This window comes from Nyctibius grandis, chromosome 34 (genome assembly GCF_013368605.1).
Source record: "Nyctibius grandis isolate bNycGra1 chromosome 34, bNycGra1.pri, whole genome shotgun sequence".
NCBI lineage: Eukaryota > Metazoa > Chordata > Aves > Nyctibiiformes > Nyctibiidae > Nyctibius > Nyctibius grandis.
The window spans coordinates 1,145,207-1,167,241 of record NC_090691.1 but is presented as its reverse complement, the minus strand read 5'-3'; the positions used below and the strand labels follow the sequence as shown (position 1 = coordinate 1,167,241).

The window sequence follows — 22,035 nt, the reverse complement described above, 5'->3', positions numbered from 1 at the left end:
CCCAGAGCTGCCCCAGGACGGCCCCTTCCCTCACCCCTCAGGTGTCACCCAGGATGCAGGGGCATGCAGAGAGGGGCTGTCCCCAGCTGGGAAGGGCAGAGCTGGTGGGGAGGAACTTCTTGCCCAGGCCCAGGACCTGGCTGCTCTCCCCTCAGACCCTACAGCCCCAGCACTGCAGGCACCATGGGACAGGGGGCTGCAGGGGGTCAGCCCTGGGTTGGGGCTAGCAGAAAGAGCCCTGCAGATGCATCCCCCATGAGGGACCCAAACCCACCTGAGCCACTGAACCTCGCCTGCTTCTCCCACGGCGGGCTGTAACCGATCTCCTCGTACACGGCCTCAGGGAAGGGCTCCCCAGCTCTCTTAGAGCCTGTGGACAGAGGCAGGGCTGGCCCAGGGATGGGCAGAGAGGGGACAGGACACTGCTCTGCTCCCCCAGCCCTGTTCCCCTGGGCCAGCCCAGGGCTGTCCCCACAACACAGCCCCGCTGCACTATCTGGGCACCGCTGCCACTTCCTCAGTGAGGGCAATGTCCCCCTGAAGGTGATGTGGGGCAGTGACACCCTCGCACGTTCCCTTCAGAGATGGCCCTTGTGCCCCTCCGGCCCCTGGGTCACGTCCCTGGTGCTGAGCTTGGAGCAGCTCTCGCCTTGGATCTCCCCCTGGCACTGCCCCATCTCTGCCCCATGGATCCATAGTACGGCCCCTGCCCTGCTGGGGGGAGTTCAGGGTTGGATGGAGGAACAGCCTGAAGGCCTGAAACCATGGGGATGGACCCTCGTGCCTCGCGCTCCTCCTGGCATCTCCCCTGACCCAGAGACCCCTCCAGCGCTGCCCAGAGCACTGCCAGTGGCACGTCCTCGTCTGTCTCCCTTCTCCCGTCTCCCCCAGCCCAGTTCTATCATTTCCCTCCTCGTCCCGTCCCTAACTCCCCCCGTGTCTGGACTCTCCCTACCCCTTGCTGCTGGTGGCCCATCATCAGGCAGTCAGTGCGGCAGCACACGGGACAGCAGGCAGCACATGCCCTTGTCCCCCCAGCTCTGCCTGTACCACCCACTGACACCCCACAGCACCCCTGGCCTTGCCAGGAGGCATCATCCCCCGGGACCGCAGGGGAAGGACCCACCTCTGCGCCCAGTCCCTGGTGCTTCGTACTTGCCAGGCCAGGAGGGCCAGGAGCAGGCAGAGAAGGGCTCCCAGGATGATGCAGATGATGACGGGCAATGAGACTCTCCCGCTGCCGGTCGGAGAGCCCTGAGTGGGATCTGCGTGGGCAGGAACACAAAAAGGGCAGCACCAGGCCTGGGAGAGGTGGGGGGCTGGGACACACCGGTCCTGATCCCCATTACACAGGGGGGTGGGGAACCCCGAGGGTGAGTGATGGAGAAGCTCCCACCCTGCTGGGTAAATGACAGCCCTCCACATCTCTCCTCATGGCTACCCTGGCAAGGAGCCCCTTCCCTCCAGCTGTGGGTCACAGCCTGGCCCCGAGAAGACCCAGCACAGGTGGTGAGGACAGGTTACCTGCTCGGGGGGTTGGTGCTGCCGTCCTGGGTGCAGCTGCAGAGGAGCAGAAGGAGAACTGGGCTGAGAGGGTGGGGTGTGCAGGTACCAGGCAGCCTCCTCTCTGACACGCCGTGTGAGTCTGTATCCCCTGACACAGCCCACCCAAATTGCTCCTCCAGTGGGGCTGGTCAGGGTGGCCGGGACAGAGCCCAGGGCCCTGCTCTGGGCCGTGGACAGGATGGCACAGGCAGGCCGGGAGATGCCCCTGGGGGCTGCAGGGCCCTGTGGGCAGAGGCCAGAGGACATCCAGCCCCACAGAGGTGTTGCCCATGTGGCACCAGGCTCCCATGCTCTGCAGGGATGGCCTGGCTGTCAGGGGCTCTGGGGTCATGATGGGACCCAGCGGGGAAAACGCCTTCCCCGGCTCCTTGCCAATACACCAGCAAGAGGTCCCAGCCCCTCCACTCACCCGAGCAGCGCACGGCAGCGTCCTCCTTATGCCGGCAGGCACCGCTGTCGCCAGGCCGGGCCCAGCAGTCCTGCAGAGATGGCTCTGTCCCCCGGCACTCCACCTGCTCCAGCCAGATGGGGCCTGTCCCCTCCCCAAACGCAGCCTCGTCCAGCACAGACACCGCGGGGCCACAGCCCAGCTGCCTGCACGCCACCTCAGCGTCCCGCGTGTCCCAGGAGTCGTCGCACACCGTCCCCCAGGAGCCGCGGTGCCAGACCTCCACTCTGCCCGAGCACCCGTCCTCGCCTCCCACGGCACGAATCTTCTCCCTGTCTGGAGAAGGCAGAGACCTGCCAGGGCAGCGGGACAGCAGGCAGAGCCCTGCCAGGCGAGAGGGGCGTGCAGAGGAGCAGCTACCTGTGCAGTGTGTGGAGTCTGGGCACGCGGTCCCCAGGGCTGGGGGCGTTTCTGGCCGTCCCCCTGCAGAAGGAAACGCTGCGGTGAAGGGGCTGCTGCAGGGGGGTCGTGCAGCAGAGAGTGGGGCTGAGCTCTGGTCACGCCTGCCCGTGCCACCTCGCTCATGGCAGCAACTGAACCCCAGGCATTCAGGGGACACGCACAGCACTGTGGGGGACCCTGACTGCTCAGCCCCGAAGGGACCCTGGTTCACAGAGCAGCAGGAGGGTGTCCACGGAGGGGACGCTTCTCAGAGCCCTGGCTGGTCTCTTCTGAGACCTCGCCTGGAGACACCTCTGCCTCCCCTGGGTGCTGCTGGAAGCCCGGCTGGCAACTGCTGGTGAATGTGTGGGGCTCTGAGAGCTGAAGCCCCGTTTGTGCTACCAGCTGCAGCAGGGTCTGGCACGTAAAGTAAAGCCCCTTTGGGCCCTGTCTCTGCGCTTGACTGTGCCCAGCAGGGAGCGGGAGCTGGGGGATGCTGGTGCCCAGGTAGCTCAGAATTACCATTGCAGGTGATGTGGGTCTCATCTCGCAGGTCATTGCACGACTGTGGGTCCCAGGGGGCGGAGGGACACTGCCAGAAGGAGGTGTTTCTCTCCCCACACTGCACACGATCCAGCCAGGCGGGGCCAGACACCCTACCGTAGGGCAGGCGTGTTTCCAGGGACCCTCTGTCCCCACAGCCCAGCTCCTTGCATGCCAGCGACACCGTTTTGGGAGTCATTGAGTTGGAGCAAACACTCCCCCACGTCCCGTTGTAGAAAACCTGCAGGCGCCCGGAGCAGCTGTTGCTGTTCTCCAGCCTCAGGGCCACGAACTCTGGGAAGGAGGAAAGACCCAAAGAGGAACAGGCTGGTCCGGGGCTGTGGGAGCAGGGATGCCCCCGCACCCCCCAGGCCCTCAGCCAGGCAGGGGCATGGCCAGCACATCCCCCTTGCACCCACGGGCAGAGAAAAGTCCCTGACGGACAGATACCCATGCCCTCCCCGCTAACCCTTGGGACAGCTGAGCCCCACAGGGGCCCTGGGTGGGGCTGAGGGGACCTGGGCATGGGTGTCCCCAGGATGGCCTTTGTCAGTGGCTCAGAGGCAGCCAGGAACAGCCTCGGCCGTTGCCGGCTCTCCCCTTGTCCCGACCTCCCTGGGCAATGGGCTCCCAGCACAGCTCCGGGCACAGACCTGAGCAGACGACTCCTGAGTCCTCTTTGTGCCCGCAGTCGTGCTGCCCCCAGGGCCCGGCAGGGCAGTCCCAGAGAGCAGCTTCGGCCCCAGAGCAGTTCACGCTGTCCAGCCAGATCTGACCAGAGCCTGCCCCGAACCGAGAGGAGCTGGCCACCTCCACCGCCCCTCCGCAGCCCAGCTGGTGGCAAACAACGGCAGCATCAGACAGGTCCCAGCCATCATCGCAGACGGTCCCCCAGCTGCCCTGGTAGTAGATCTCCACTCTCCCGGCGCAGCGCCCAGTCCCATTCACCAGCCGGACCCGCCGGCTCCCTGCAGCGGGAAGAAACCCCGGCTGCTGTCAGGGGCTGGTGCCCACCCAGCCCAGAGCCGGGGGGGCCCACGCAGCGCCACTCACCCCAGCAAACGACCCCCACGTCCTCTGCAACCCCTGCCACCGGTGCACTCTCGGGCAGGGAGGTGTTGCAGAGGGTCAGGTTGGCCTCGTGCCCTGCGCACCGGACCCCTCGCAGCCCCACGGGACCCGTCCCTCGCTCAGGCTTCGGGGGGTTGTAGGCTGTCTCTGCCTCTCCACACCGCAGCTGCCGGCACACCACGCTGGCCTCCTGCACGTCCCACTGGTCATCCAGGACTCTGCCCCACGTCCCGTGCTGGAAGATCTCCACTCGTCCATCGCACCGGCTCCCTCCACCCACCAGCCGCAGGGATGTGGAGCCAGCTGGGCCTGGGGAGAGCAGCCATGCCCCAGCCCTTGGCAGCACCGGGGAGCCCGGCAGCCTGCACCATGTCTCCTTGGAGCTCACCTGCCTGCCCCCAGCCCTCTGCGGGGAGCTCCTGGGCCAGGGCTCCATGGGGCTGGTTTCCCAGTCCCTGAGCCTTCCCGAGGGAGGTGCCAGATTTGCTCTTGCTGGGGCAGAGCCACAGCAGCACATCCCTGCCCAGGCAGTTGGGAACAGCAGCCAGCAGTGGCCTGGGGATGGGCAGTGCCAGGACAAGCCTTGCCCAGCCTCAGCACTGTCACTGGCACTGCTGAGACACTGGGCACAGCCCGCACGACTCTACCTCTCTACATCCCTGGGGATGGGGGACTGGGACCCCGTGTCCCTGGCAGAGAGCAGAGCAAAGGGGGCCTGTCCGAGCAAACAGGACAGGTCTGGGGCTTGTGCTGACCAGAAGCCACGGCAAAGCCCAGCCCCGCTCTGCAGCTCAGCCCCCAGATCTGCTGCTGCTGGGGGCACTGGGGCAGCCCCTGCAGGTGTGGGATTGGGGTGTGTAGGATGCTCTGTGGGGCTGGGCCGGGGCTCTCTGCAGCCAGAGGGATGGAGATGAGCCCTACACCCATGTCCCTGGCTTGTCCCACCGTGGGACAGCAAAGGAGCCTGGGCTTGGCAGTGGCCCCAGGCCCTGAGCTGCTGCACCAGAGGGCAGACACCTGCCCCTGTTCAGTCCTCTGTTCTCCCACAGCAGAGTAGTCATTCTGAGCAGGCAAAGTGCTCCAGATCACTCCTGGTGAAGCCTCGCACTGCCACAGGGTCCCCTGCTTTGTGAGACTATGTAGCATGGAAGGGGAAAATGGAATTAACTGGGTGTTTTCCCAGCTCTCACCTGAGCAAATGACAGCAGCATCGTTCCCATGGGAGCACGGTGAGGCCCCCAGGGCAGTCACTGGGCACTGTCCCAGGTGGTCTTCTGTCCCATCACAGTGGAATGAGTCTCTCCAGACAGGTCCGGTTCCTCTCCCAAAATGCCCTCCTCTGGGAACGGACTCAGCAAACCCGCAGCCGAGGTGACGACAGAGAACGTGGGCATCCAGGACATCCCAGCGGGAGGCACAGAGGGTGCCCCAGGTCCCCAGCACATGGACCTCCACCCTCCCCTCACACGCCGTGCTGCCGTTCACCAGCCTGAACCCTGTGTACGCGGGGACAGAGAGCGATGAGAGAGGGCGGACTGTGTTCTCGCTCCCTCAGCAGCTGGAGGGGAGGCCAAATGGAGGAGACCCTGCCTTTCTCCTCCTTTCACATGTTTGTACGGCTGCAGACAGCCACATCAGCCCTTCTGTCCTCATGCCCAGCACAGCACGGTCCCTGCCCTGCTCCCCCAGCCCCAGCATGACCCTTTGTGTTTAACACCCCTCCCTGAGTCCTTACGTGTGCAGGTGACACCAGCGGCGTTCATGTGGGTGCAGGGCTGGTCTCTGGGGGATCCCCTGGGGCAGAACATGAGGAAGGATTCATTTCCCGCACACTGCAGCTCTCTGTCCCACATGGGACCGACACCTTCTCCAAAGTGAGCTGCCCCGGGCACGGACAGGGCTGTGCCGCACTGGAACTCCCTGCAGACCACATCAGCGGCTTTGGGGTCAAAGTCTGAGTCACAGACACTTTTCCACTGGTTGCCATCATGGATCTCCACACGTCCTGAGCAGGGGCTGTCCCCTCCAACCAGCCGGACAAATCCTGGAGCAATCAAGGACCCCTGTGAGTCCCAGAGCCCTCTGGCAGTTACACACCCATGTCCCACCTGGTCTGCAAGGTGACCACAGGCAAAGAGCCCCGTGACCCTCCCAGCAGCTCCCAGTGGGTGCTGCTGGCACGAACACACTGGGGACACCCTGCCACTCCTCAGACATCACCGTAGAACTGGTGGGCTTGCTTCTCTGCCAAAGCCCCAGCTGTAGGCACTGCTCAGTCAAACTGCTGCCGTCCTGGAGACCCTGGGCTGCCTGGCACTTCCCCAGGCACTGCAGCACCCGCAGCACTTGGGGCGCAGGGAGACTGGCCCAGGCACTCTTGGCTGCTGCAGCCTTCTCTGCCCGCTGAGCTCAGGGCCAGGCTGAGGAACGCCTTGAAGCCACCACAAACACACCCTTCTCTCAGGGCAGTCTCAGGCTGTTGGGACACTGCTCTTAGATGGGACATGTGACAGGGTACAGGTATGGCACGGCTCTGTCTGCAGTCGGTGTCTGTGCCAGCCACCCACTCAGGCACCTGCCCAGGGAGGGGTCCTCAGCCAGGGCCAGAGGGCACTGCCAGGCACGCACATGCCCATCAGCGGCCAGGCAGAGGGCAGGAGAGCGGGCAGAGGAGCAGCCCTGGGCTGACACGAGCTCCCAGTGCAAGGGCAGGCAGCGAGGACAATGCAAGTGGTGGCAAAGCCCCTGTGGCACAGGGCAGCCGGGGGCTGGGGTAGGCAGGAAAGGCTGGGCAGCAGGTTGGCACTGCCTGCATGGGGCCGTATCCCCATGGGCTGGAACTCATGGGGTGACGCTTGGAAAGGAATGAGGTGCCACATGCCACCCTGGTCCTCTGCCCAAGGCCAGAGCTCCTCCCTTCTGAACATCCCCTTTGCTTAGGCCAAGGGTCTCCTGTCTGCCGGGAGGCACCACCGAAAGTCCCTGGCCATCTCCCCAAAAGTCTCTTGCCATCTCGTGCCCTTCCCTGGGGCTGTGGGTGGCTGCGTGGGCAGCTCTCATTGCCTCTGGCATGGTGGGACCTGGCCCCTGGCAATGCCAGACTGGTCCTGGCTGAGTGGGATGAGAAAGATGGGAACCAACAGACACCAAAGCGTAGGGAGATGGATTCATGTCCCAGTGCCAGGCATCGACTGAGTGTGGGCTGAGCCACCTCAGGGGCCAGGCAGGGCATGGGCATCCAGGGTGGGCTCCCATTGTTCTTTTCCTTTGGGACCAAGGACACCAGCAATGACAGTTGCAACTTGGCGGTGCGACCAACCACCCTGGGCCCTGCTCTGGCATCCACTCATTGCTCCCTGAGGGCACAGTCAGATGCCTTCCCCTGTCCTGGCCCCAAAGGTGGGGAAGAGGCTGGCTTCTTACCTGAACACCTCACTCCAGCATCCAAAATGTGACCACAGTCATGTTGACCCCGTCCACGGTGTGTACAGTCAGACAGAGCAGACTCGTTGCCATGACACTCAACAAAAGCCATCCAAATGGGGCCAGATGCTGACCCAAAGTGTCCGTACCGAGGAGCTTCAAGAGCAGAGCCACAGCCCAGCTGCTTACAAACCACTGCAGCATCGGCCACGTCCCAGTAGCGACTACACACGGTCCCCCACTGGCCCTGGTGTTTCACCTCCACTCTCCCAGCGCAGCGCCCGCCGCCGTTCTCCAGCCTCACCTCTGCTGCCCCTTCAAACGCCAACATGGGACCGGTCAGGAGAGCACCAAGCCCCAGACTGCAGGTTTGGGGTCCCCTCCTGCCCAGGCCAAGTCACAGGCACCAGCGTGGAAGCCCTCTCCCCTCCAGGCTCTCCCCATGGGCTGTGAAGGCTGCGGGTGGTAACTCCAGACCCACTGTGCCATTCGCCACCTCACAGCCTTTGGCACCTCTTCCCAATCCAACTGCCCCTTGCCCATGCCCACCCACATACTGTGCCCCCATCCGTGCACGGGCACCATCTCCTTCCCAGCCCAGCACCCCTGAACAGCCCCATGCCCCAGGCCTGCAGCTGCCCCTGCCCACCACCTGCCCTGGCACGACCCAAACACACACCACCCCCAGGGCTTTCCATGTCCTCAGGGAGCACCAACACAATCCCAAGGGTCACCTAAACCCCTGTCCCCTCCTTGTCCCTCCTGTCAGCCCCAGCCCCTGTGCTTGGCCTGGGCACCCCCCAGGAAGGAAACTTCTCTGCAACCTCTGAGTGCAGACAGCCCGGTCCCCTTCCCTCTGTGGGGAACAAACTGCCTTCCCGGGGTCGGGATTTCCCTGGACCCCGGGGCAGTGAGCAGCACACAAACCCTCCAGAGCACCCTGGAGATTGGCTGTGACCTGGGGATGGCTGAGTGCTGCCATCACCACCTGGGCCACTGCTGGCCCCAGGGGCACAGCACTGGGGACCAAGGGGCACAGAAGGGTACCCCAGGATGGGGCTGTCTATAAACGCAGCCAGGCACAGGCTGCCTTAAACACAGAGGGACCCAGGGAAAGGCAGAAGGTCCATGACTCTGAACCCCTTCTGACCCTTGTCTCAGTGTCGCCTGGAAAGAAACCCCATTCCCAAAGGGATCCCAATGACCCCGCTGGTACCCGCTGGCCCTGGGCTGTGGGAGAAGGGAGCCAGCACTTACCCCTGCACAGCTGCACCCAGAGGAGCAGCACCAGCACCTGAGGAGACAGGAGTCCCTCCATCCCCATCCTGAGCTCCTGCCCTGCTGGCACAGCCCTGCCGCACCCCACTCCCTGCCACGGCTCCTGGGGACTCACGGCGATAATGACGATGGGAGGGTAATATATCTGTGCAGATGCTGACCCAGCTGCAGGAGGAGCCAAGCGAAGCAGCGGCACCTTTTTAGACATTATCGGGAGCTATCTCCCCTCCAACGCAGCCCAGCCCTCCAATGAACTTCTCCAGCGCCGTTCATGACCATATATGAGGGACGTACTTGTCCCGCTGTGTGTGTCATGGTCACTGCGGTGGGGGATCATCACGGCACAAGCTGAGTGTGGAGGAGAAAAGGGTCTGTCACCCCGTGCACCCTGCTGTGGGGACTGGGAGCACTGAGCATCTCCTACCCTGGCTTCATCCAAGAACCCAAGGTGTGAGTGTCCAGATGCCCCCGAGCTGTGGAAACCACGGAGCGGGGACTGCACCGGGGTCTGTGTCAGAATGGGAAGGAAACAGCCCCTGCCCCTGCTGCAGATTCTGCTGTGCTGGAGCAGCAGCTGGGAAAGGTCCTTGGCCAGGGGAAGAGCTCCATCCCAGGAGTGCTGGCTCGCCCGTCCCTCCCCGGAGAGCCCCACGGTGGGTCCCTCGCAGGAGCCGGCGCTGGGCCATGTCCCTGCCCTGGCAGCAGACACGCAGCCCAGAGGCTCAGAGGTGTCCCTGACTCTTAGCCTGTCACCGAGGGGCCGTTATTCCCCGCAGGCAGATCGGGAGCTGGAGCCTGCAGGTGCACAACCCACAGCCCACGTGGCCTCGCAGCGCTCGCCGTGCTCCCCCCGCAGCGCCCGGGCAGGAAGTCTGTGGTTTCCTCCTGGCACCGTGCGCCGGCACACCCCTGCGGTGCCCCTGAGCCACCCCCACCCGGACTGCTCCAGCCAGGGCTGCAGGGGCTGCTTCTTCACCCTCGCAGACACAGGGCCGGGCAGCTCCCGTCCCCCGTGATGCCCCTTGGATGGACATGGCCGCTCTGCACCGAGCCCCATGGCCACGGGGTGCCATTGGTGACGTGACCTCACACCCTCCTGCTGCCATCGCTGTGTGCTCATGGGTTACACTGACCGTGACCTTACACCCTCCTGCTGCCATCGCTGTGTGCTCATGGGTTTCACTGACCGTGACCTTACACCCTCCTGCTGCCATCGTTGTGTGCTCATGGGTTACACTGACCATGACCTCACACCCTCCTCCTCGCTTCTTGCCCACTGCCAGCCTCCTCGCTGTGGGGTCAGAATGAGAAACAGAGAAGGCCCTGACGCTACGCCGGCACTGATCAGCAACAGCTACAACATCAGTGTGTTATCAGCACTGTTTAGGAACCAGCACAAAGCACAGCCCCATACGAGCGGCTGTCAAGAAAATGAACTCCATCCCAGCCAGACCCAGGACAATCTCCACCCCTTAGTCCAGACTATTTGCATCCTGCAGTATTCACTGAATTTACATCAACCACCACCACCCCCTTCCCCATCCCTTGATGTGATATACACACAGTGTATTGGGTTTGGCTGGTGTGGCTCAGGTGGACCTGGCCAAGTCCCAGCCCACTCCTGACTTCTCCCCTCACTCAGTCACCTGCAGTTTTTTGAAACGTTCGATCAGGTCATCACCCTAAGGACAAGGCAGAACATGTAGCACAGCCTGCACCCCACAATGGTCTTACAGGGATCTGTGAGATCCCTCACAAACATGGGCAAAAGGGGGCTCCCCATAACCCCCATCTTCTTAGTGTGACACCTCAAAATGCACTTTGCAGTTCACATGCCCGTGGGCTGTTTTTTCTCATTGATGTGGTTGTTTTTGGGGATCCCCTTTGGGTCTTTTCCTCTCTGTTCCCATGAACGTGTTCTTCTGAGGTTGGCATTTTGTCCTGGTTTTCCGTTTTCACAGCCAGCACGGCATGTGTCTTGCTGCACCGTGCAAAGCCCAGACTCTGCCCCAGTAACGCTACATGGCCGCCCTGCTGGGCTGGACTGGGATGTGGGGGGCTCCCATTTCAGCTCACAGGACGGGGCCCTTTGCACATGACAGGATTTGTTATGGGGGTTCCTTGGAGGCCTCCCAGAAGGGGGCCGTAGCCCTTGAGCATGTTCCAGCTTGTCCATGCCCCACGGCCTTTCAGGCACCCTTCCACCCTCTTGAGTTCCCCCCCTACCCCAGACCTGTCGGGGCTCCTTCTGCAGCCTGATAAGGTGGGGGATCCCGACCTGGCTTTTTCCTTTGTTTTTATTCACATTTAGATTTTAATTATTCAGTCCATTAGATCTTATTAAAGAAGGTTTTATCCATTTCATACCTATGCTTTTGTGGTCCTATTAATTTAATTTCTATAGCTTTATAAATGTTCATATATCTATAAATGTATATACATATAGACATATATAGCAGTATATATATAAAAATACCATTCTATTTTTAAATAAACTTATTAATTTAATTATACACTCCATTTTACAGACATATTTTTATATATATATATATATTTCTTTTTAATATAAATGTATATATTTTTATACCCGAGCACTTCCTGGTCCAGTGGAGACAGGCAGCCAAGCCCAGGGCTGCCTGAGAAATGTGGGTATGATGATGTGAAGAAATGGCTGCCAGCCAATCACTATGCGGGATGAAAAGATGTGGGCAATGAGGCTGTCAGAAGTGGCAGCCTCCCTGTAGGAAATGACAGGGGCTTCTTTTGTGATGTGCCCCTTGGGACACCGGGATGGGTGGCCAGTCCTGCCAGCCAATGACAGGGGCTGCCTGAGGGGCTGCAAAATCAGGACTTCGTTCCCTGCTTCCCATCGCAGGCAGGTTTAGCCATTTCCAGGAAGGCAGGGCTTCATCTCATGTCTCGGTTACGTGGGAAGATAGTTGCCATGACCAAGAATGAGCCCCTTCCTCTTTCTTTCCTTGAGGGTTTTTTTCTGAGCATGACATCATATGGTGTGGAATAGCCCTTTGATCATGTTGGGTCAGCTTTCCCAGCTATGCCGCTGCCAACATCTTGCGTACCCCCAGCCTATCTTCTGTGAGAAAGAGAGAGCCTTCATGCTCTGCAAGGACTGCGCATCAGCAGCCAAAACACTGCTGTATTATCGGTGCTGGTTTAGTAACAAGTCCAAAGCACAGCACCCTGTGAGCTGCTGGGCAGAAAACCAGACAAACCCAAAGCTTTTAGCTGCTCCTCAAAGGACACTCCTTCCGGCCCCGTCACCAGCGTTGTTGCCTTCCTCTGAACACATTCAAGGACCTCAGCACGCTTTTTAAACTGTGGCGCCCACAACTGCACACAGTACTCCAGGTGAGGCTGCACCAACGCTAAATACAGTGGGATAACCACCTCTCTTGACTGGCTGGTTACACTGCGTTTGGTGCACCCCAGGATGTGGTTTGCCCTCTTGGCTGCCAGGGCACACTGCTGACTCCTGTTGAGCCTGCTGTCAACCAGCATCCCCAGCCCAGATCCCCTTCTACAGGGCTGCTCCCCAGCCACTCCTCTCCATATTTCTACTTGTGCCCAGTGTTACTCCATCCTAGGTGAAGAATCCGGCATTTGGACTTGTTATATTTCATCCCATTAATCACTGCCCAATGCCCCAATCTATCTAGATCCTTCTTCAAGGCACCTTGTCCCTCAAGAGAGCCAACGGCACCTCCCAATTCAATATCATCAGCAAACTTGTTAATGGTGCATTCAACTCCTGCATCCAGATGATGGACCAAAATACTGAATGGAACTCATCCTACAATTGAACCCTGAGGAACACCACTGGTGACCGGTCACCAGCCAGATGTAGCCCCATTCACTACATCCCTCTGAGCCCTGCCATTCAGCCAGTTCTTCACCCAGCGCACCGTGAACCTGCTCATCTCACAGCTGGACAACTTGTCCAGAAGGATGCTGTGAGGGACGGTATCAAAAGCATTAGTAAAATCCAGAAAAACTACATCCACCACCTTCCATTCATCGACTAGGCAGGTGACTTTATCATAGAAAGATATAAAATTGGTTAGACAGGACTCTCCTTTTGTGAACCCATGTTGACTGTGCCTGATGATTGCATTGTCCTTTAAATGCCTTTCAATAGCACCCAGGATGATTTTCTCCACCATTTTTCCAGGAACTGAGGATACACTAACATGTCTGTGGTTGCCTGGGTCTTCTCTCTTGACCTGCTTGTAGATTGAAATAACATTGGTTAGCTTCCAGTCAGGGTAGAAACTCTGCTGTCCATTTTTCCTATTAGATGGAAAATTTTTAACTCAACCATTTCATGATCACTGTGGCCAAGACAGCCACCTACCATCACATCCCCCATGAGTCCTTCTCTATTCACAAATAGCACATCTAGGAGGGCATCTTTCCTAGTTGGCTCAGTGAGTACCAGTGACAAGAAGTTATCTCCTACAAACTTCAAAAATTTCCAAGACCTGCTCATCTCAGCAGTATGATATTCCCAGTTGATATCTGTGAGGTTGAAATCTCCCATAAGAACAAGGGCTACTGATCCTCAAATTTCTCCTTCTTGCCTAGAGAATAACTCATCAATGCTTACGTCCTGGCTGGGTGTTCGGTAGCAGACACCTACTACAAAACATTGGTTATCAAACATTGGAACAGGCTGCCCAGGGAAGTGGTGGAGTCACCATCCCTGGAGGTATTTAAAAGATCTGTAGATGTGGTGCTTAGGGACATGGGTTAGTGGTGGGCTTGGCATTGCTGGGTTAGTGGTTCGACTCAATGATCTTAAAGGTCCTTTCCAACTTAAACAATTTTATGATTTTATGACTCTACAACATCTCCTTTGTATGATTGGACATACATGACTCTATGAGATGTGACAAGTTGCACTCAAGGATTCTGAGGGTGCTGGCCAAAGTCATTGCATGGCTGCTTCTGTCACCCTGGAAAGGCTGTAGCAGTCTGGGCTCTTCCTGATGCTCGGGAATAGCCAAATATCCCAGCCATCTTCATGAAGAGCAAAAAGGAAGGTCGGAGGACTACAGGCTGGTCAGACTCAAGTCTGTCCTAGGAAGGTGGTGGAGCAAATCCTTCTGGAAGCCATTTCCAAGCACCTGAAGGACAGGAAGGGAATGGGGAACTGCCAGCACAAACATAACAATGGCAAATTGTGCCTAACCAACGCGAATGCCTTTTACGATGACGCAATGGACCCTTTGGATGAGGAAAGGGGTGGATGTTGTAGGTAATTTGTGAAAAGGGCTGCCTTGAACCCACACAAAGTTCAAGCAAGACAAATGCCACCTTCATCTTGTTGCTGTGCTGGGACAGCTGCCTGCATGCAACAGACAAGGCTGGGGATGACTGTCTGGAAGGCAGCGCTGCAGAAAAGGTCTTAAGGGTCCAGGTGGACAGGAAGTGGGACAGGAGGGAGCGGTGTGCCCTTGGGACAAGGAATGCCAGCCATAGCCTGGGCTGCATTAGCAAATTCATAGTCAGCAGGGAAGTGACCCTTCACCTCTATTTGGGGACCACATCAGGACTGCTGTGTCTAGTGTGGGTGTCCCCAGCACGAGAAGGACCCTCATAGACTGTGGATAGTCCAGCAGAGGCCAGAAAGAAGGTTGGGGCCTGCAGCACATTATGTACCAGGAGAGGCTGAGTCTGCCAGACGGGTTTTTTTGAGAAATCCCTCAGAGCCAAACACTGGAGTAAGGGCCCAGAGCAGCTGGTGGTATCTGAGCCAATGGAGATATTCCAAATTTGTTGAGACAAGGCCCAGAGCCCCTGACCTAGCTTGAGTTGTCTGAGAATGAGCTGGGAGTAGAGACCAATTATTGCAGGTGCTGTGGCACATCAGGTGTGAGTGTCAGGATGAAACTGGTTTCTTCTTTGGTCATCGTGGTGATGGAGCTGGGTATCAGAGCTGTGCCTGCATGCTCCCCCACTGCACTGAAGTCATTAGAGACAATACATTATTTTTCCCTTTAAAAATACCGTTTCTATGTATGAGCGTCTCTGCAATGCGCACAGCTCCCACTCGGCAGAAATTACTTTGGGATCCCATGGTTCCCCTTTGCACCAAAAATAATCACAGTGTGAGGACATGCTGAAGGGCTCATGCGTGCCCCCAGCACAGAGTGAGCTCTTCTGCAGGAAGCATTCCTGGGCTGGCACTCAGCCCGTGCTGTGGGCTGGAGACCATCACAGCCCATCTCCAAGGACAGCCTGGGCAGCATCTCCTGGGACCGTGCAGGAAGGCTGCGGTGACTGCTCAAAGCAGAGACAGGCACTGTGGGTAACTGCATGGGCTCAGAGAAGGGCACACAGAGAAACCTCATCGCCCAACACAGAGGGACTGTGGCAGTGTCTGTGGGCTGACACTGGCCAGAGCTGTGGACAGTGGGATGAGAAGAGAAGAGCTCCTAAGCTGGACCAGCAGAGCCCCTCTGCCCCGCATGGCCTCTAACGCTACGTGGACCAGGGTGCATTCAGGGGTGGTGAAATGTCACCCCAGAACTGTCCTCCGCAGGGCACATGGAGAATCCCCGAGCTCTCCTCACCCCTCCAGACTCCTTTGCAGAGGGAACAACATTTGCCATCAGCCCTGACATACCTGTGGCAGCCGAAAGAGCTAATGGGGAGCTCATGCAGCACCTCCACAACCCCGGGACACCAAGAAGTCCGTCCACAGGGACCTTGACAGGCTTGAGCAGTGGGCCCGTGCCAACCGCATGAAGTTCTACAAGGCCAAGTGCAAGGTCCTGCACCGGGGTTAGGGTAATCCCAAGCACAAATACAGGCTGGGTGGAGAATGGATTGAGAGCAGCCCTGAGGAGAAGGACTTGGGGGTGATGGGTGACGAGAAGCTCACCCTGAGCCGGCAGTGTGTGCTCGCAGCCCGGAAGGCCAACCGCATCCTGGGCTGCATCCCCAGCAGCATGGCCAGCAGGGTGAGGGAGGTGATTCTGCCCCTCTGCTCCACTCTTGTGAGACCCCCACCTGCAGTACTGCATTCAGCTCTGGGGCAGCCAACATAAGGAGGACATGAAGCTGTTGGAGCGAGTCCAGAGGAGGCCATGAAGATGATCAGAGGGCTGGAGCACCTCTCCTGTGAGGACAGGCTGAGAGAGTTAGGGTTGTTCAGCCTGGAGAAGAGAAGGCCCCAGGGAGACCTTCTGGCAGCCTTCCAGTACCTGAAGGGGCTACAGGAAAGTGGGAGAGGGGCTTTTTTCAAGGGCATGGAGTGACAGCACGAGGGGTAACAGTTGTAGATTTAGATTAGATATTAGGAAGAAATTATTTCCTGTGAGGGTGGTGAGACACTGGAACAGGTTGCCCTGAGAAGCTGTGGCTGCCCCCTCCCTGACAGTGTTCAAGGCCAGGTTGGATGGGGCCTGGAGCAACCTGGTCCAGTGGAAGGTGTCCCTGCCCATGGCAGGGGGCGGTGGAACTAGATGATCTTTAAGGTCCCTTCCAGTCCAAACCATTCTATGATTCTGTGATTTAAAATCAGCATTTGTGTCTAATAGACCCAGTTCTACTGTGAGCTTGTCCCCATAGTCACAGGGAGAGGAGGAGAAAAGACACATATACTGGTGAGGAAGCTGAAGAGGAGCCAGCAGTGTGCCCTGAAGGCAAAGACAACCAACATACCAGCTCCCATAGCACAGATCACTGAAAAAGTTGAGATCTGAGGAGAACCAGGTCACAATGGTCATCCCTGCCCTGGGCCCTGGATGAACTGGGTGAAATATGTTGACCCTGGTGGCCAGTGAAGCCTCACACAGCTGCTCCTTCCCTTACTCTCTCCCCAACCCAGTAGGATGGGGGCAGAGAATACGAAGAGTAAAAGTGGGGAAAGTCATGTGTCAAGATAAAAATAGTTTAATAAGGGAAGGAAAGAGGAAGAAGGAAGAAAGAAAAAAAATAAAAAACTAAAACCAAAATAATGTGATGCCAAGGCAATCACTCACCACCTTCCACAAGAGCATCCATGCCCAGGCGGTCCCCAGGCAATGCTACCCCGTCAAAAAACCCCTCCCCTCCATTTTTATTGCTGAGCATGATGCTATATGGCATGGAGAATCTGCTTGGTCAGTTCCAGTCACTTTTCCGGGTCGTGTCCCCTCCTCACACCTTGTGAGCCCCCAGCCTACTCGCTGGGGGACAGAGTGAGAAACACAGAAGGCCTTGATGCTGTGCAGACACCTTTCAGCAACAGCAACATCACTGGTGTGTTCTCAGCACTGTTTTTGTCACTAATCCAAAGCACAGTACCTTATGGGCTGCCATGAGGAAAATTAACTTCATCCCAACCAGACCCGGTACACTGGGTCAAAGCTTTCTAGTGGGGAAGGAGGGCTGAGGAGGAAAGCCTGATCCTCCAAAGATGAAGGGACTGGGGCAATGGAGCGGGTGTTGCAGCATCTGTCCAAGATGTAGGGTGAAGAGAGAAGAGGAGCTTGAGCTGGAGCCAGAGGAGCACAGCTGGAGCAGGGCCTTGCTCATTTCTCCAGGAACAGGGGAGGGAAAGGGGAGGGGAGGGAGATCCAGGTGATGGTCTTGTTTTAGCCCTCAGAACAAGGAACTGCTTGTGTCACTCCAGCCTCTCCACCTTCCCTTGCAGCAGGAGAAGCAAAGGCTTCCTACTCAGCTGCTCAGCTGCTGCATCCCCAGCTGGTTCCTGAGGCATGCCTGCAACAGGGTCTGGCCAGTGGAGGGGAGAGGAGTGCATGGCTGTAACCTACATGAGCCACGCAATAGAAATGGCCCATTTTTCCTTGGCAGTACAGTGAAAGTAGACCTTCATTAGTGGCTGACACATGAGCTTCATGCTCTTGAAATGTGCACGACAGGGGGAGACGACTCCCATCCTGGGAACCCACAGTGAGAAAGATGCCCTCATGGTGGCCCTTGGAAAATATTCACATATTAGGCCAAATATCTTTTCTCATCTCTGCCAGAAAAGAAAAACCTTGACACTTCAATAGTTCCCACACATAAGACCACCAAGTTGTTTATTATCAAGGAAAAAGCAAACCCATGACATTTTCAACATTGATTTTTAATCAATGATATTTCTGTCCAAGGACCTTTTGCTTTCTTCCCCTTGCCACTCCCCAAGCAGTCTCAGTGGAATGCAATTCTGATGAGCCAGCTGGTATCCAGAGCTTTCAAAGGAGCTAGAAGCGTCTTCTGTCTGTGTCACCAAGGTAGCATGAGGTCTGGGTGCAGGCCAGGACTTTCCTGATCATTTTCCTGAGTGCCTCCCTGACCTCCCTGTTCCGCAGGCTGTAGATGAGGGGATTGACCAGGGGCGTGAGGACGGTGTAGAAAAAGGAGAACACTTTGTTGAGCTGCCTCAGCGGGGCTCTTCTAGGCAGCATGTAGACAACAAAGAGGGTTCCATAGAAAATGGTGACGAGAGTGAGGTGAGAGGAGCAAGTGGAGAAGGCCTTCTGCCTGCCTGTGCTGGATGGGATCCTCAGGATGGCAGCTATGATGCACACATAGGAGACCAGTATGAACAGGAAGGGGAAAACTACATCCAAGGTGCCAAATATAAAAGAAACCAATGTGACTGCTCTGGTGTCACTGCAGGCAAGCTCCAGCAATGGGGTAAGATCACAGCAGAAGTGGTCAATTGCCTTGGGGCCACAAAACTGCAACTGGGATAGGAGGACTGTGATCACAACCACCAGCAGTGAACCTCCTAGCCAAGATGCAGCTGCCAGGTGTAAAGAGACCTTCCAGGTCATGAGGCTTGCATAGAGCAGCGGCTGGCATATGGCCAAGTACCGATCATAGGACATGGCTGCCAGCAGGTAACACTCGGTAGCCAAAAAGGAACCAAAGAAGTAGAACTGAGCCATGCAGCCGTGTGCAGAGATGCTGCTGTCCCCAGTCAGGAAGCTGGCCAGCAGCCTGAGCAGGATGGTGGAGCTGTAGCAGGTCTCCAAGGAGGAGAGATTGCCCAAGAAGAAGTACATGGGGGTGTGCAGATGCTGGTCTGCCACCACCAGCAAAGTGATGAGGCTGTTCCCAAGCACGGTGAATGAGTAGATCACGAGCAAGAGGAGAAAGAGCAGGTTCTGGAGCATGGGGACGTCACATATTCCCAGCAGCACAAAATCCATGGATGATGTCCCATTGTCTCTTTCCCCTTCGGCCATGCAATGTTTTATTTCCTCAGGGGCTGCGAGAAAGAAACACATTTCAGCATTCACCTTTGACATTTTTGTGTGCAGGACACTATTCTCTTCACATTACTATTATGTGTTTCCTGCTTCCAGAAATCAGAAAAAATGTTCTTCCCGATGGTTAAAGAGCACTCACCCCAGCAGACCCACTGCAGACTCTAGAGGCAAGCTGCCCAACATAAGTTCTTCTTTCTCACTGGGGAATAAAATCCATGATGTGCATTTGCTCACACAGAAACAGACAAGGTTCCTGTGCCTGTGGGTATGCCCAGGAAGGTGTGTTACATGTGTTGAGGATCAACATCCTTCTGCTCTCAGGAAAGACAAAATGTGCCTGAGGAAACAAACCCCAATCTCCAAAAAAAACCTCATTGTGTGAAACGTCGTGACAGACACCACCTTTCCTCCAAAGCAAGGGATGGGCAGGGTGAGTGGCCAGAGCTCTCTGAATGTCACGGTTTAAAGCTGGGCTGGCTATTAAACCGGTGGCAGATGCTCACTGTTGACCCCCCCGATCCCCCCAGAAGGGGAAGGGAAAGAGAAAAAGGAGAGAGACTTATGGGTTGGAAAGTTAAAACAGTTTTAATAAACTATAATAATGAAAAAAAAAAGAGTACAATAGTAATACTGGAATAATCAAATACATACAAATATATACAAAACCAAGATCGAGCTCCCCCGATGTTGGCCACGTCACCACCGGCACTGCAGGGCAGGCTCCGGGAAGGCCCAGGCTGGGCCCAGCGACGGACGGGAACTGGGTTCAGGGATGCACGGATCGGGATCGGGGGCAGCAGGAAAACAGACAGAGTCCTCTTGGGACGCCGGCCATAGCAGAAGGGGACGAGAAGGGAGAAGAAAGGGCGGAAGGCTCAAGCCGCCCGAAGGCTCAGGCCGCAGAAGCCCCAAGCAGGCAGAAGCCCCCAAAACCAGAACTCCGAGACCCCCGTGATCCCCCCGCTTTATCCTGAGAATGACGTGTGTGGGATGGAATCCCTTCGTTGGTCAATTTTGGGTCACCTGCCCTGTCCGCTCCTCCCTGCAGGTGCGACCCCCCCTTAAGCTCTTCACTCGTAAGCAGGGAGGAATTTAGCAGTGACCTTGTTTTCTCTGAGAATAAGGACAGCAAGAGCCTTTCTGTGTAACATTCCTACTGGTACCTCAGTATAAACTTCGAGCGTCATCAGTCCTGGAAGCAGAGACTGTCTGCAAAACATGCAGTGAGTTTCAGAAAGTGCAGTTACTTAGAAGAGACTTGGCTGAAAGGAAAAATCACTGAAAGGAAAATTGGCCTGGTTTAGGCCCAACCAGGACACTGAAACACTCACATGAGGAGGAATGGATTCCCACCCCACTTCTTCCCCACCACCACACAGGCCCATTTCTTCCATTGCGAAAGGGCAGATCAGGAGTTACTGGCTCAGATGAACAAGGAACTGTGCCGTGGGACTGCCAGGGAGATGCTAAAAACAACACTGTGGGTCAAAATGTAAATAAAAAGTGACACAGAAGTGATCAAAAAAAAGATAGGGAAGGGGCAACTGGGAGCCAACCAAGCCACATGGGAGAGTTGTGCAGGGAGGAAGGCTGTGAGGGAGAAAGAAGACAAATCCAGGCTCTTGTCAGTGGTGCCATGAAGAAAGGGCACAGGGAAATACAGGAAATTCCAGTTAAAGTCCAGGGGATCAAACTCTGCAACAGGTTGCCCAGGGAGGCAAGGCTCCATCCTTGTGGATATTAAAACTCAACTGGGCATGGTCCTGAGCCACCTGCTCTGGCTGACCCTGTTTTAGGAGGGGTTGGACCAGATGAAATCCTGAGGTGGCTTCCAAGCCCAGCTTCTCTGTTATTCTGTGAATGAGAGCTGCTGGGCTGAACCATTTGCTTCATCTTTTTCCGTCCTCAGCAATGGCTCCTGAGGACTTTGGGCTCCCTGCCTGCAAATCCCAGCCCAGCAGCAGAACCTCAGCGTGGCCAGCTGCGCTCCTGGGGCTTCCTGAGAAAGTGGGACACTGAGCAGGGTGTCCTCAGGGTGCCTGGGTGTGAGGTGGGACAGGGTCAGGGTCAGGGGCATGGGCAATGCCAGGGACATGCTGCAGCACATGATTGGAGAAAGCTCATGCCCGAGACACACAGCTCTCCACAAGAGCAGTTCTCTCCAAGGGTCTCACAGCCACCTCTTGGGCTGGAATGCATTTCTGCCAGCGGAGATAATCACAGGAACCGTTCTGAGAGTTTGCCAAAAGCTACTCAGAATGACCGATACCCCAGCCCTCTCCACTGCACGGGAGTGAGAAAGCTGAGAGGTGCAGAACAAAACCGACATGATCATAATGCCCAGAGACTGAGAAAACTAACAACAGCAACAACGACGAGAACCAGAACAAGAGAACAGTGAAAGAGCCCCGTGAGTGACGACGTGAAAGTCACAGGCAGTCGGGCCCCACACAGCCTGCCCAAACGCTTCACCCACCCAGCCGAGCTGGGAGAGTGTCCCAGGGCTGTCCCTTGGATCTCCAGTGCAGTGCCAGGGGCTTGGGGGTGTGTGGAGAAGGAGGGAGCTGGGGTGGGAAGAAATGCAGGAAAGGAGAAGGCTGAGACTCAGGTCTCTGTGCTCTGATTTATTCTGTTCAAAGACCCAGCAGACTGACTAATAACACCCAGCCTTCACCCACCTTTCAGCACACCCAGCACAAACCTGCAGTCCTCACCATCTGCTCTGATGGATCATGCAATGAAGCCCAAAATCGGGGTCTCACCTTCTGCCTCTTCCCTACCATTTCTTCACTTCTCAAACCTCACTGCAAACCCTGAGCCAGTGGCTTGTGTTCCTCTGCCATTGTCCCAGCAGCTCCTAAGATGAGTCTTCAGAAGAACCTCAAGGCTCCCTGCTCTCTGAAGTGTCCCAGGGTTTATGGCACAAACGAGTCTCTGAAGGTTCCTGCTCCAGCGTGTCCCCCCTGAGGATTTGCAGAGAGTAAAAACAATATAATTGACTCCCTGGTGGGGTGGAAGCTCTGAGGTTGTGGGGACTGCATCAACAGCTCCAGGCAGTGATGACGTCCTGGAAAAATGATGTAAACTGGGTCAGGG

At 57.0% G+C, this 22,035-nt stretch overlaps 2 protein-coding genes across 2 annotated transcripts in view; both read right to left on the bottom strand.

Moving 5' to 3' along the window:
* LOC137675525 (scavenger receptor cysteine-rich type 1 protein M130-like) overlaps positions 1-22,035 on the bottom strand; it is a 137,017-nt gene that overhangs the window by 1,121 nt on the left and 113,861 nt on the right. The window contains 9 exon segments of the mRNA XM_068421654.1: positions 275-370; positions 1,074-1,265; positions 1,976-2,290; positions 2,918-3,232; positions 3,592-3,994; positions 3,996-4,318; positions 5,476-5,505; positions 5,745-6,053; positions 7,433-7,747. Coding sequence (XP_068277755.1) covers positions 275-370; positions 1,074-1,265; positions 1,976-2,290; positions 2,918-3,232; positions 3,592-3,994; positions 3,996-4,318; positions 5,476-5,505; positions 5,745-6,053; positions 7,433-7,747 — 2,298 coding nt within the window.
* LOC137675495 (olfactory receptor 9G19-like) lies at positions 17,926-18,915 on the bottom strand. Its single transcript, XM_068421628.1, has one exon. It carries the CDS (start codon positions 18,913-18,915, stop codon positions 17,926-17,928), a length of 990 nt encoding a protein of 329 aa, XP_068277729.1.